General features: G+C 36.4%; 1 protein-coding gene across 2 annotated transcripts in view; it reads left to right on the top strand.

Annotated features, from left to right (window-relative positions):
* LOC134531744 (5'-AMP-activated protein kinase subunit gamma-2) overlaps positions 1–16065 on the top strand; it is an 810162-nt gene that overhangs the window by 586481 nt on the left and 207616 nt on the right. For both annotated transcript variants that reach the window (XM_063367618.1, XM_063367616.1), the window contains exon 7: positions 13093–13226. In XM_063367618.1, coding sequence (XP_063223688.1) covers positions 13093–13226 — 134 coding nt within the window. The remainder of the gene's footprint in view (positions 1–13092; positions 13227–16065) is intronic.

Here is a 16065-nt window from a genome sequence, read left to right as displayed (position 1 = left end):
GTCGCTACTCAGTTTCTCAGGAATTCGCTTCCCCCCGGGGAACCACCTTCCCTCTTTTCCTCGTCGCTTACACGTCACGGCAGCGCTAGGAGCTCGGTGCGAGCAGCTTTCGGTCGTAAGTCTCTGCCTCGCTTGCATTTTTTTTTTTTTTTGCATTTTTGCATTTTTGCATTTTTGCATTTTCACATTTCAGCACACTCAAAACTAATGAACTATGCAGTGTTTCATGTGTTTTACGGACTTTTTCCCACTAAATCTAAGGGCGTAATCTGGAAGGGGCGAGGTGGGGAAATGCCCGCCCCCCAAATCCCCCACTGAGTTAGAGATTTTTTTCTATAATAATGTATTTCATTAGACGGCTTAAAATGACTGTAGTATGGCTTAATGTATAACCACTGAATATGTTTAATTAGGGAGTAGCAGTCTTCCTTTACTTTTACCACGTATTACATTATTTTTAATTTTTACTTTAAACTTGTATAACATTATTTGAAACGGTGATAGTGTAAGGTTCTACCCTACCGTTATTAAGTGTCAGTTTCAATCTAATATAATAATTTAATGTTTGGAAAAAGCTATTAAGGATTCAGAGTTAGCACGTCCGGGGGGGGGGGGGGGGGGGGGGGGTGTAATTTCCTTTACCCCAGACCTCTTGGAAACAGGCCTATTAAAAAAATAAACTCATAACTCCTTTCAGCTCTCTCCCATTCTCCTTTCTCTTCCCAAATCCTTGTTACGGCCATGCTCATTTTCATCTCTTTAATTTATTCATAATTAATTTAAAATATATTTTTTCAATACGGGATATTAGTATTCTACGTGGTCAGAATGCTTTGAATATGTTCTTTTTAGTCGTGCAGAGTTATTCACGTGTAGTTGGACTTATTTCTTACATAATTCCCAGTATTTATAGAATAAACTTATATAGTTTTAAAAAGAACTAAAAACAAACCGCCTTTATCCTTGAATGAACTAAAATTTAAAAATAAATTTTAAATTTTAAGTATTTGTCCAACAGATAAATAATGCATCACAATTCTGTAAAACTAAAAACGTGGGGTGCTTGATATCACTTGTCTTTAATTTTCTATCAATAATAACAATATGATTTGTAATATATTTTCTATCACTAATTATAGGATATGGTCAGTACGAAAGGTTTAGGATATAGTTATTACGAAGATGAATATAATGAACTTAATAACATTAATGAACATAAAATTAGTAACGGGGTGCTGCAGAGGCGATTTATTAATTGTTGTTTTTGTGCAGTTTAAGTTGCCGTTTTACCGCCTTCTGCTTTGTTTGTTTAGGTTTTGAATTACTCCAAGAACTAGTTGTGTTCTTTTACAGACTTTTTTATTTTGTGATCTAGTGTGCTCCGTTATGTTTACCATACATACATTTTACATTTTTAATTTATTTGAGACCCGGTACCTTTTTGCCGGCAGCAGTACTCTAGCCTGGCCGGCCTCTGCCGCGTTGGCGTAATGCAATTGGCTGCTGTTTCTGCAGCGCGGTGTTTCAAAGTTCGATTGTTTGAACATTTGAGCGCTAGGACCGTTGCATTATGGGAATTCGAACACTGCAATAAGCCCGGTGGTCCATTCTGATTGAAATAGGCATCACCAGACGTGAGACATATGTATTTGGACCAAATGTAAATAAAATCTTCAGAGTTGTGGTGAAGTTAAGTGTGTCATAGACGCACAAACCATTACAGTTTGTGCTGTGCATAAATTAAGTGCGTGTGTGTCAAATGCCATAGAACTGAATGTGTTAAATTGATGGTCCAGCCAGCCACCATAGTAAGGTAGGCCATATTGTTTTCCAATGAAGTTTGTTGAATACACGTTTCAGTGACGCCGTCATGGGTTTAAGAGATTAAAACGTGAGAATAAATTTGCAAACTGTTTGTATACACGCCCAAGGCCCTAATGCATATGTAGGCTTTAACTTTTAATATTTTAATGCCTTTGAGCCTAATATTATTAAAACAGCATATTGAAAGTCACGTATTTGAAAGTACTACAAGACCAGAGGTTTTTCTACAGGTTAGATGTAGCTGTTGAAAAATTAAATAATTTCATATTAAACAGAGACACAAATAATTTTTAAAATTGTTGTTTTCATTGGAACTGCATGAAAACATATTTACCACTAATACGAAATACTTTTGAAGTTTTGTGCTCAACTTATAGGCAACTCTAGTTAGTTTTTTAAATCTAAAATAACTTTCTGTGTATATGAGATAGCCTATACACTGCTCAAATAGTAGTGTGATAAATGAATGATTTTTTGTCCATACAAAACGTAATAGAGGTGTATAGCATAGCACCATTACATAAATGATATCACCTTCAATACAAACATTGCTTTTACAGTGTTGTTCATAGTAATAGTAGTAGTAATGGTACACAATATTGTTGACCCAACAGTGGGGCTATTGGGATTTTGAGGTAGATTAAAAAAAACTACCTATTGTAGCCTTTTATCATGGTGTGACTTCCGGAAAATTTTTAGTTATTCGTTTCATTGTCCATAGACTGCAAGACCATCGTCAACTCAAAAGTTATATATATATATATATATATATAAATTTTGTAGACACGATAATTATCGTAATTTTTCACAAATGACTACCAAACTTGTACATAAAATCTAGTAGTGGAAAATCTCGGTAGAGTTCGTTAAGGGGCAATATCCAACCAAGGAGGTACAAATGGGAAGATTAAAAAAAAGCTGTAAATTCCATAATATGAAAAATATCACATCCGTTTGAATGTATTATAACTACTAAGAGTAATAAAATCTTTTGTATAAAAACATTTTTTTAAATACGGCCAACCATAACTACAAGGGGTGGAAAAAACGAGTTTTGGAGAACAAAAAAAAATCATAACTCTCTTCATAAGAACAGCATGGAGTTCGTGCAAATTTTGTATTAATCAGTTGTCTCAAATTCAAGACAGCATGGTAGCGCTATTGCACAAGCTAGAGACACTGGAGTCACGTACGTCACAGCAGTGAAAAATTTTACGGGGAACAGTCGGCAATGATATGAAATGCAATATAGTTAAGTTACCTCCCAAATAGATTAGAAGTGTTGAATTACAGGTTAAGTCACTGGACTGATATCACGTACAAGAATCATCTTCAGTGTGTTAACAAATTGTACTATAGAAGTAAATATGTAGACATTCCCCAGCTGCGAACACGATGCAATTAGTCGGGCAGAAATTTTAATTAAAGATAAATGACTGAATTTTTTTTTTTACGAATAGAAACATGTTGCATTTATTTGGTGACATAGTTTGCTACAAAACAGTGTAGTGTTAATGCAGTGGCGCATACATAGAAGTTGTCCTTTAAGTCGAACTTTTTTTATTCTTTGTAAGGCAAATGGCAACGCGTGAAATGCTACAAATGAATGTGACATATCCAATTGTGTTATCATTTAAAGCGTCAACGTAAGCTCTAAGTACGGCGTCGCTGTACAAATTTGACGAGATATGCTTTCTCTTCCCTTGGTCTTCAGCTACACGGAAATATAATAACGAACGGCTTGTATACTTACGTGCAACAGGAGAGATTTCCGTTAGTGGAGGGTATTTTTTTTGTTTTAAATAGTTGTGGGGTAGCGGGGATGTTTTGTCTTTATGTGTATATTTTGGGTATAATTGGGCTAAGTTTGTTCAATTTTGGCCAATTTTGAAGTAAAGATCAATTTTCAAGGTAATTCAAGATGGCAGCAAAGACGTTACATTAAAAATTGTGTTATACGTCTCACACCTAACCAAAAACCCAGTAGCACGACACACTGTTATGCACTACTTACACCCGTTCCCTAATACTTAGCTCGCTAAAGGATTTGAAAGTACTCCCTCATTTTAATATGTAGCTCTCTGTATATGTGTGCAATGTGATGAACACAGGGACGTTGGAACGTTTTCATGAGTGGGAGGGCGAAAAGATGTATCACACTTACCTCAGTTCTAGGGCGGGGGGTCCGGGGGTCCTCCCCCGGAAAAATTTGGAATTTTGATGCAAAATTGTGCTATTTAATGAGTTTCCGAACCAAAATATTAACTATACCATTCCAAGAATTTGATGACGTATGTATTAAATACTACTCTGACAGTAGATGTAGTACAATTTAAATAAAATACCATTTAGGAATTTGCAATAATTTTTCAGTATACTGACAATCATAAATTTGATTTTCTAATCAATGTAATCACCAATGCAACGTTTATAACTACTGGTTGAGAAAAATACTGCTAGGACCAAACATTTATTCTGTGAAAAGGAGGGGGGCGAAATGCTACTCTCGCCCCCCCCCCCCCCCCCCCCCGCATGCATAACAGCACGGGGGCGACTCGCCCCTGCTGCCCCCCCTGACGTCCCTGGACGAACACAAAAGCTTGGAATGTGGAGAAGCAATCGGCCATGCCCTAATGAAATGTCCCCCCCCCCGCCCCTTGGACTCTGGAGACCGCGGGGAAGCCGCAGTCGGGTCGGGCTCGGACCAGGGTCTCGCCGTGGCCACCCCTGGCTTGGCGGGAGTCGCTCCACGAGAGCACGATTGTCGCGCGCCGTCGCGAGAGCGAAGCCCTTCGGCGAGCCGGTCCCGCGCGACATCGCGCGATGCCGGGGGGGACCTTCTCCGTGTACCTACCTGTCGCGTCGCGGGCGCGACCTTTCTGACACGGGCCTCATTTTGTTGTTAGAATTGTGGCACTGTTGCTGTTTGTTAGTGTTCCTGTATTTTTTTTTTTTTTAAGGTTTCTGCTATTTGTGAAAAAAATTCAAATTTGTTCGCACAATAATTTTTCCAGAATAAATTTTAAATATGATTTTTTTACACTTTTATCTCAAACTTGTTGATTAAAAAAAAAAACGAAGAAAGAAAACATTGAATGATGTCGTGTATTTGGTGCGTATATAATGACGAACAATGTTCTTAAATATCGTTAATTTTTTTTTTGTTGGGTGAAAACCGTATGTTTACAATAATGTGATATTTTACTGTCGCGTGGCATCCTTCGCGTCGCGTCTTGTCGCGTCATGGAGACGCGGCCGATCACGTCGCGGCCGGCTGACAACGAAGGGCGACATCGCCTTGACCGAGCGTTGCATCGCAGGCGACAGATAACCTTGGGCATTCGGAAGAATGTACACCCACACAATATTTGTTTGTTCATTCATTCATTTATTTACTACTGACTTTATGGTGAAGTTAATGCGTTTAGCCTTTTCTTATGCCTATCCATTTGTCGTACTCCACAAGATCATGGTTCATAAACTTATGAAAATTCTAAACTTAATTTTACTGAACCTAATAACGTAAGGTTGGATCTCCGCGTCTTTTTGGTATTATACACACATACACACACACACATATATATATATCTGTATGTATGTGTGTATATATATATATATATCAATTGCCGTGCGTTAGTCCCGCAAAAACTCGAAAATGGCTCAACCGGTTTGAATTTTTTTGGTTTGCCTTAATACTGGGGTGATTTAGGGAAAAATAACATTTGGAACAATCTAAAGAAACAACCGAAATAATGAAAAGATCAAAATTGGTAATTTTGTATGGGAATTTCCACTTCCGATTACATTCAATAGATGTCGTACGTGGCGGACCTTTCGTTTGACCGCTGCGCCATGCATAACTGTTTTTCCCCTATATGTATTACATTCCGTGCGGTTGTGTGAAATCTATTACATTTAAAATCGTTTTTTCGTTAAATAAATGTAGTGGATTTTGAGGATACATTTGGTTAAAACGAATTTAATTACATTTTGCGAACAATCTTTTTGATCAGCCATTCTATTAAGATAAATTGACTTGCAGGCTTAGACATAATCACAAATGCGTTTCAGCGAGACTCGAGGTATAAAAGCTGCGCCATGCATGATTGTTATTAATTCCATGCGTTTTTTTTGTAAAATCTTTTACATTAAAAATTTTTTTTTCATAAAAAAAAAGAGTGATAACCCATAATTGGCTGTGCGAACGAGCCATATTGGCGGCGAAAAACAAAGATGTCGATGATCTCAATGCGTTCATTCAAAATTTCATACCGAGACAGTCGTTTTCTTTCAAATCGGTTGACACAGTTATCAACCAGGATGAGGTAGTCAGCTATCCTACAGAATTTTTGAATTCGCTGGAATTGCCTGGATTATCCCCTTACAATTTGGAATTGAAAGTCGGCTCAGTCATCATCATGTTGCGTAACATCAATCAACCTCTACTATGCAACGGAACGAGACTGGCTGTGAAAAAGCTTATGAACAACGTCATAGAGGTGATGATTATCAAGGGAAAGTACAAAGGAAAGGAGTGTTTTGATTCCGCGTATCCCGATGATTCCAACGGACTTTCCATTCGATTTCAAATGGCTGAAATTCTCCGGGTCGCCTGGCCTTCGCGATGAGCATCAACAAATCACAAGGCCAGTCGTAGGGAGTTTGCGGAATTAACTTGGAGTTTCCGTGTTTCGCGCATGGACAACTGTAAATCGTGGGTTCGCGTGTCGGAAAACCATCATCTTTGTTTATTTATGCGCCGAAAAACAAAATGAAAAATATAGTTCACCAGAAAGCTTTGCATTGAATGTTAATTGCATTTATCTTTCATGTAAATAAAATACGTTGAATTAATTTAAATTACAAACGAGTTTCAATTCATCCTCGATCTCAATGAATTATAGTTGTAAGGTTGATAAGGATTGAAAATGGTTAATGAGAGTTACAATCAAATAAATTTTAGGTGGTACCAAGTTCACCCAGTCATCTAGTAATACAATAAAATACAAAACGTTATCACACTGCGTTGTAATAATTAATGGAAATAAATATTTTGGTGTATAATTGAATAAAGACTTAAACCCCGGGGTTAGTATAGGTATAAAACCTGTGTTAAATTTCTAGTCAAGAGAATCTGTATTTTATTTAAGTTATTTTTATAAATACAGATAGAAAAAATATATATTTACGTTATATTTGACTTAGGTATATTATTTGCTGCATAGGAATTCATTTAATGTAAATAGTTCGACAACCACAGACACCTATTTATTTATATATGTATATATATATATATATCTGGACTTTCATTTCGGATTTGATTAACACAACACAACGACGACAACACAAACGAACACATTCAAACTTAACCTGGAAGAAATTTAGTCATGAAAAAATAATAGCACAGACGATCACAGTGACTAAAATTCCTTCCATAGAATTCTTGTGCAGTCTGCATCTTAAGTTTGAACGTGTTCGTCTGTTTTGTCCATAATACCTGTTTACTTTCATCGTTGGGTTTACCTGTTTGACATCAACTGATTGTAGGCTTGTTTTCTGTGGGTTGATGTTTTCATTTCTTTTTAAATTTTTTTTATATACATCTCTAAATTTTTCCAATTACCAACAATGCAAAACTGCAATGACTCATGTCCAAGAAATTGTATTAAATCAAAATTACCCATTGCACGAATAATTTAAAGAACGTATTCAGAAGAGGCTTGCCATTTGACGTACTCCTTGATCGTCTGACGCGGTACGTGTTTCGAGCGGAGCGTGACTCCTTTGAGTCAGGGTGTCCACAAGGAAAAAATATTTCGTACCAACTTAGGCGAGAAAAAAGTACTAGATTAGAAAAAAAAAGTACTAAATTATAATTTATGGTTTTTAACAATTTAGGAAGTTATTATGACATTGCAATGCTCGAACTTAAATATCACACCACACACATACATTCCATAGTTTCTTAAAAATAATTACGCTTAATAATAAAACATAATGGAGTTACAATAATATTATTATATGAAAGAAAAATGTACTAGATCTGTACTAAACCACTAAAAAAGATACAAAAGTACTAGATCTAGTACGAAAGTACTAACTGTGGAGTGCTCGTAGCCACGCCCGCCTGGTTGCCAGCCGCGAGACGCGTCACTGGCTCCCGGGTTCCGTCCCTGGCGGCCTGGCGGCGGCGCTGGCAACCCTGCCGCCCTGGCATCCCCCCCCCCCCCCCCCCACGGTCTCTTGATTCGCTGCGGTGACAGATCCTCGGTGCCGACGTCGAGCGCCTCATTTGCCAACAGTACATACCGCCCGAAACACGCGTCACGGCGTGCCACGTTGGCATGTTGTGTGTCGGGGATTATTTACAAAAAAACCTGTCCGGGTATTTCGCGACTAATAAATTCAAAGCCGTTCCGCGTCCAGGCCCGAAGCCAGGCAGGAAAAAAAATGTTGTCACCTCCTGGAATATAGAATGGGAAAAAAAAAAAAAAAAACCTGAAAGGTTTTATTTTAGAGACGAATCATTGTACCGCACAACATATTTGCTGTTATAAGTGTTTTTGAATTCATTAACGAACAATTTCACAAACGTAATTCTGCTGAAGTCCAAAGTGAAATTAAATACTTTAATCGTAAAACAACCCCGCTTCCCCAACACCCTTCAAGAATTAAAATCCCGACTACGGTGCTACTAGGGCAAATTAAATTACAAATGATTAGTTTGAGCCTAAACCGCAGCTTGTTTGATAACGAGCGTATAAAATACAAAACAAAAAAAAAACCTTAATTAATAGGAAAGGAGGGAAGGGGATCCTGAGTGGAAGCTAATGGTTTTTGTCATTACCTTATTTTAACTTTTGTTATTGAAAATTGGCCTTCGTTAAGACAGAGAAGATAATAATTAAAATATTAAATAATGCCTATGGACAGTATTGCAGTTTTAGTAATTCCCGGAAATTAATACAACTCGAAACGCCAATGACGTGGCAGGGAAAATTATATGTAGCAAGCGGGCGTTATTAACTTCAGACATGCCACTATGTAATGTAGCATGCTTTAACGAAGCCAAATTTAGAAAAATTAAACGATATAAAATAGTTATGGTATAAATAATACTAATATACTAAAATATCGAGTGTGTGGTTAGACAGTCCTGAGAGCGAATACATCTCGCTTCAAAGTTTCTCGGGAATAAACCTGCGTTTTGGCTTCCTTTTTTTGACATGTGTATTGTTTTATCCTAAATGTCTATAGGATGGTAATTCATATATGTGTGTTGTTTTGTCCTAAATATCTGTATTAATATTTGTATTGTTTTATCCTAAATATATATGGTGATTGACGTGGATTATGTTATCATATGTATATATAATGATTGTTATCTGTATTGTTTTGTGCTAAATATTAATGATTGGTATATGTATTGTTTTGTCCTGAATATCTGTGATGATGATCATATTATGTATTGTTTTATCCTGAATATCGGTGATGATTGATATCTGTTTTGTTTTGTCCTAAATATCTATGATGGATATCTATGGTGATTTGTCCTACGTGACTTTGGTAATTGGTTGGTAAGCCCGGATGTTGGTTTGTATGCCCAGCCGTCGCCACGGGGAGGTAAACATGTCGTTCCTGAGGCCCGAACCAGACGAGGTGATTCTGCAGTGGGCCTCCGTTGCCTTCCGCGGTGTGCACGACACAACTCCCGGTCCTGTCGTCCCCGACCCGACAAGTCATTAGCTCTAACCGCTGAGCCCAGAGCTCGGATTTGGGCACAACTAGTCTAGGTAGCCATATATGAAGACATGCCTGGCAGGTTACAGGTGAATCGATTGTTTACAGCTCGAATCATGCGCTGTATTTATGTCTCGGTGTCTATGAGAATGGGACTTGAATTGCGTGCTTATAAGTCCCCGCTTACTTTTTTGCACACGCACGGTGATGTGCAGAGCTTCAGAAAATAACACGCGATTTAAAAACCGCTCAACACATCCGAGCGGTGTCTGTTTACGAGAAGCATTTAAGAATACGGTTTGGGCGGATGAGTAGTACTGTTACAGTATTTAGTTTCTAAATTGAATTTTTAGAATTGTGAAAATGGCTAAATAATAATATAATATCTAGGCATTAAACACCCGTAAAATATATCTGCAGAGCTGCCAACCATTACGGATTTTCCGTAATTATTACGGATTTTAACCCCGAATTACGGAATTACGGAACATCGCTAGTTTATTACGGAAACGAGGCTTTGTGCTGCATGGTAACGGAAAAATTTACGTTTCTGCTGTGCGTGTTTCGTGAACGCTGTTTGAATACTTCGCTTGGTTGCTCAAATAACGGAACTAGTAAGTGTGCGCATGTTCGATGTACTGTCGAAATAAGTAAATTAATTCTCGTGTTTTCAAATAATAATGGGATGGTATTACGTCCGTTGTACGATACAACTAGTACATATCCTCGGACTTATCGTTTGAAGGCTACTTACATCACGATAATTTTTGTACGGTACTTTGGCTAACCTGTGTTGTATTAATTTGTTTCTTGAAAGCCATTTTTTTCATCATAGTGTTTTTGTCCGGTTTTTGTCGTGTCTACAGACGTGAAATTTTTTTTATTTTTTTCGATAGTGTTGTGTTCTTCAGTGCCGGTTGTAGAAATGAAGCGTGTGACAGAATAATGTGCATCTGTGGGAAAAAACACGCAAGACTTCAGAACTTTCCACTTAAATATTCAAAAGAATGGCCATGATTGTCGTTTTCAAATGTTTGGAACGCCACGGTTTTGTAATGTATGCGCGTGTGACTTTTCGATTGCACATGGTGAAAGGGATGACTGTAGACGGCATATTGAATCAAAGAAACATGCAGAACATTTTAAAGCCGTGACTAGCAATAAATCTATATCTTCGTTTTTTCGCTACATCTGAAGAAACGAAAGTAACGAACGCAGTTATTGTTTACAAGTCCTTGTGTTTGTCTTGTTTGTTTACATGACATTTCTTATCGAACCAGGATAAAAGAAGCAAATAAAAAGACAGTTGTTTTAAAGTTTAACTTTGAATACATTGAATTGAAGATTCAAAATATCCAGTAAAATTATTAATATTTCTTACATATTCAGATGATTGTATTGTTCAAATAGATTTTTTTATGTATTAATTTGCATTGTATTCATATTTTTCTTTTTCTTTTGCATATTATTGTCGTTGTTTTATCTTGTGAGTGTGTTATAATGCCCCAGGAAAAATTTATCGTGCATGATTGACGCGTACTTTTTTCATATACCTAATTGCCATTACTGATGGGTGTGATTTGAGGTTGGCAGCTCTGTATCTGAAAGCCCTCAGATAACTTGCATTACATCTTTATCTTAATTTCTTCACCATACAGTGTTATGATTACCGCTCTCGTCTCATAGTTGACCTATGCACGACGAGAAGACTGCGCGTCAGTTCAGAGCCAATGCAGCGCCAGTAGAACCAGCGTCGCGCTTATAACCCTCCCCTTTTTCTCAACCACCTCATAAACAGAAATAAACTCTTCAAATCTACCATTCCAAACAATTATTCTGTATGGCCTTTCACTTACACAAAACATAAATTCATATTTTTTGATCCTGTTGATTATATCTGCTACTGCACAACTCCAATTTAGCCATATTTGTTTTAATTAGTTATGGTTTGTTGTCGTTAAACCTGTTCAGTTTGAATTTAGGGATAACCCCGATTGGTACATGTTCAAGTGCTTGCAACCATTTGTTGATATGAATATTCTCCAATAAAGCTTAAACAAGCCAATTTTTTTTTCAAAGCTAGTATGAACATTTTTACCGCTTTAAGTCTTGCAAAAAGTTTTTTTTCCCCCAAAAGTATAGTACCTATGTTTGAATTTATTTTAAATTGTTATCGATGGTCTCTTAGTGTTATTGATGATTTCGTAAAAGAAAATTGTCACAATATCTGAAAATTTAGTGCAGGGTGGGGATTTCAAAACTTTGGGAAAAAAATGCTTGTAACTAAAAAAAAATGTTTTTTATTAGAACTCAAATATTTATGTAAAATTACAGATGATTGTAAATGTGTATCCTTACATTAAAACAACTGTTTTGCTACAAAAAAATGTTCGCAGTAGTGCTAGGTTCGTATTCTTACCCGGGTATTTTTGCTTTGTGTTGTGTCATTCATTACCTTCAATAGTTAGTTATTTTTAAACATTTCCCTAAATAGTTTTCCAATACTAACCGCCTACATTAATGAGCATAATAAAACAAAATAATCTTATATTGTTAAATATTGTTATATTTTCCATGATTAAAAATTGGCTTGTACGCATAAAACATCAATCAAAATATAAATTCATGTGCCAATTGTCATAAGCGCGACAATAAACTTTCAGTTTAATTTCCTTGAACTTATTTCATGTATGCAAATATAATAATAGCAATGTGTTGTGCAAATTGACAATATTTTTCTTGTAGTATTGCAAACTGTACTTGGCAACCAGTTTTCAAAGGAATTTCTTGTAAAGATTCTTAAAAAATAATGTACGCGCGCTAGAATTTATACGTAGTAGATGTGATAAAAAACTAACTTTAATTTTACATGCAAATAATTAATGGAAATAAAATTATAATAATAAAAGGTTGTTTTGTGATATAAATTCAATAAGTAAAGTATAAATTCATCAAATTATATAATTTAAATATATACTCATTATTCAATATTTGTATAAACACACATAGAATAGAATTTAATTATTTAATTTAGTAAAATAATCGAACTTTATTATAATTATGAAAATCAATAAATATGCTGAATATTTGATCTAATTGATTCTAATAATTTATAACGCAATTAAATTATGCATACGGGAACATAACCTCATTTATATAAAAACACTTGATAAATTAAAAAAAACTCAATTCCTGCCACTAATATTCACAATAAATAAATGTTATTTTAGTGAAATGTAGTACCAGTATTCAATAAGTATAAGATTTAAAAACACAAATGTACTTTTCATTTGTATGTAGCCTTTTGTTCATCCTGTGAAAATATCGTTGCATGGTGGGCGCACATCGTTGAAGTTTCCTCACTTTTGTTTTTTGCAACGCGCTTAAAGCAGTATTACTTTTAAAAAAAAAATTGTTTACGACACAGGCCTACCAACTGTTCTCGGCTGGACGTTGAGTTCCGGCACCTCGTGCATGCTTGTAGTTGCGTGTGCGAGTGTGTGACGCGTGTCTGCTGGCTGTGCGCAGGCGCCCTGCTGCGACGCAGCTCGCTGGACCCGGACCGACGCCGCCTGTCGCTCGTCACTTCGACGCCGCACCGGGCGTCGGACGCCTCGCTCGACCCGCACCACGCGGCCATCTTGTTCCGCGACTCCCGAGGGGTGAGTGTGCGGCCCTGCCCTGAACCCGACTGTGTGTGGCACTCGGCGTGTCAAAACATGCTCGAACAGAGGGAGGAGTGATTGCCTTATCTCAACCACTGGATTTGCTTACTGAAATGATTTCGCATTTAATGGCCCAATATTTAAAATATTAGTGCTGTAGCTGTGTTACTAGACATTTATTTTATTGATTTAGAAGTTTTTTTTTCCATTTTGCATGTACATCATTGCTGGTCATACTGTATGTAATGACACGTAGATGCAGTATCACTTGCTTTATTTTTCAATTTACTGAGGAAGTAACTATTTATTTAATATATAAATATGTTTCACTTCTAATTTAAAAGACTGAACAAATCAAGAGTACTTAAATAATACTGTTATGAGTATGTGGGGGGTATGGGTTCATAAGGGATAGCCCACTTAAGTTTTATTACAGTTTTCTTAATTACTTATATTTACATTACTAATAAATAATTGTACTTAAAAATGTCTGATCACCAATCACTTGCACTTATAAAAATGTTTATTCGCAAGTCACTCAATGTCTGTCAAGTTCCATAGTTTGTGACATATTTTTTTTGGCTGAAAGGCATCCATCTGTTATAGCATCCCACATAACCTCAATGTGTGGCATTGGAAGTTACCCAAGGACACTATAACATATGAAAGTTTCAGATATGTCGGATCGTTTACATTTACTGTACTATGTTATTATGTATTAACCAAAGGATTAGTATAAATTACTATAGAGAAATAAGAACATATTGCCATTTATAACAAAACATAATATGTTAAAAAGAATTAAGACATACCTATTGAAATAAGCAACTGGGAAACAAAATAACACGCAAATATCAGATTGGTGCTGGTTGTAATTATAGGCCTTTGTAAAAACAACAATGTAAAACAAACATCAACAAAACAATTAACATACATATTAACAAAATATTACTGAGTATTATAATATATTAAGTAACGAGCTCGTGAACAACTAGGTACGTACCAAGTATTTATTTAGATATAAGTAAAAAACAGGTTAAGTTACTCAACAAATATTATTAAAAAAATTAATTCATCAAACAAATATTAAATTATTGAAGTCTTCTTATAATTCTTTCTTCAGAATGAAAATTAATTTCCGGAAATGTTCCCAAGTGTAGAAATCCATATTATTTCGTTGATTCAAGTTCAATAATAGAAACTTGCACGATGATCACGTAGAAGTTGAAAACAGTTATATAACCTTAAAATAATAATAATAATAATGAAATTAAATTTCTGGCCTTTGTTTTGTAGAGGTTAATTCCCAAAAATGAATTTAGATTCCTGGAACACCAAAGCCAGGATGAGGCCCATGACTCGAACCGCTATGGAATGAAACCACAAAAATATTAACCTCCATACATAAAAAATAATTATCATGGGATACACTTTTCCCACAGACAAAACATTTACTCACCCAAAACGGCGGTAACAGATAGGTTGTTACATTTTATGATGATTTTTACATCCGCACCAAAAAATTACATGCCAAATGGCCGAAAAGAAATTGAAAAAGGGCAAGGTAAGTCTTTTTCGTTTGGCACGACAGAAATCATAGAATTTACAACAAGTAGAGGGTATACAAACAAAACAAAATATTCATAGAACCAGTATTGTAGTACTTAGTGTTTCCCTTACACATTTGATTATAATAGAAACAAACACATTTAAGACATTATTAATTAAATAGCTACACAAAACTTTAACATTAAGATAATGAAATATGTAAAGATAAATAAATATTAAATACAATCTTTGCATAAAAATATTAAAATTTATTTAACATGAAAGATTAAAAAAAAAGAAATGTGAATAAATTAATTACTCATAAAATCACGAGTGCCATACCTAGAAACGGCACAAGTTCACACTCCTCACTGGACAGTGATTCGTTCATTACCGTGCGTATGTCCACACACACAAGCCTCGCGCCACTCAGTCGCACTCTCCCGGTCCCGTCGCTCCTCGTCGTACCGCCCTCGAGCCCCCCTCTTCTTCGATGTCTCACTTCTATTCACTCGCGGAACTCTCCGAACTCTTGGAACTCCCGCGGAGGCCGGCGTCGTCGCTTATATCCCCATGGCGTCATTCTCGAAGGGACGAGAGCGGCTGTGACGTGTCTCGTCATCCCGGGCCGACCCGACGCCCGAAACGTCCAGAGAGGTGGCGTTTATTCGCGCCACTCCGAGCGGCGGCCTCGAAAAACGCGCAGAATTCTCAGGTCACATACAGTGTCAGTGACAGTAGTCGGAGGCGGGTCAGTGTGGAGCGGGAGTGGAGGGGGCTGGTTAGCCAGACCCTTGTAATCCGGCAGGACACGCCTGGTAAGGTGACGTCAGCGCCCGTGCGGGTCGCAGCCAGGCACGCTGGAAGGTACCTGGCATGCGTCCAGGCCTTGCCTCCAAGCATGCATGTAACAATACATTCAACAATAACTGTAACCACAGCAGCAATATTAATTTAAAATATTATAAGAATTATTAATGCTATGTGTGTACACGTGCATACGTGCAGAATTTGCGGGAACTCATTTTCAAGCCGAGAACAGCTAGTGGGCTAATTAATAACTTATGAAAAAATATTAGTGTCAACACATTTTTAAAATTGTTTTATAATTACCTCCCTTTATAATTAATTAAATTTGTTATTTCTTTTATAGTGTATTTCTTTTATAATTATGTTGATTTTATTAATTATTATTTTAATAATATACATTATAATTATTTATGCAGTCTATCTAAATATATTTTTAACTATTTTACTATTGTAGTTTTGTATTACCTATAACATTGCT

Source organism: Bacillus rossius, chromosome 5, assembly GCF_032445375.1.
Source record: "Bacillus rossius redtenbacheri isolate Brsri chromosome 5, Brsri_v3, whole genome shotgun sequence".
NCBI classification, from domain to species: domain Eukaryota; kingdom Metazoa; phylum Arthropoda; class Insecta; order Phasmatodea; family Bacillidae; genus Bacillus; species Bacillus rossius.
The sequence above is the reverse complement of the archived record's forward strand: the minus strand, read 5'-3'. Positions and strand labels throughout refer to the sequence as shown.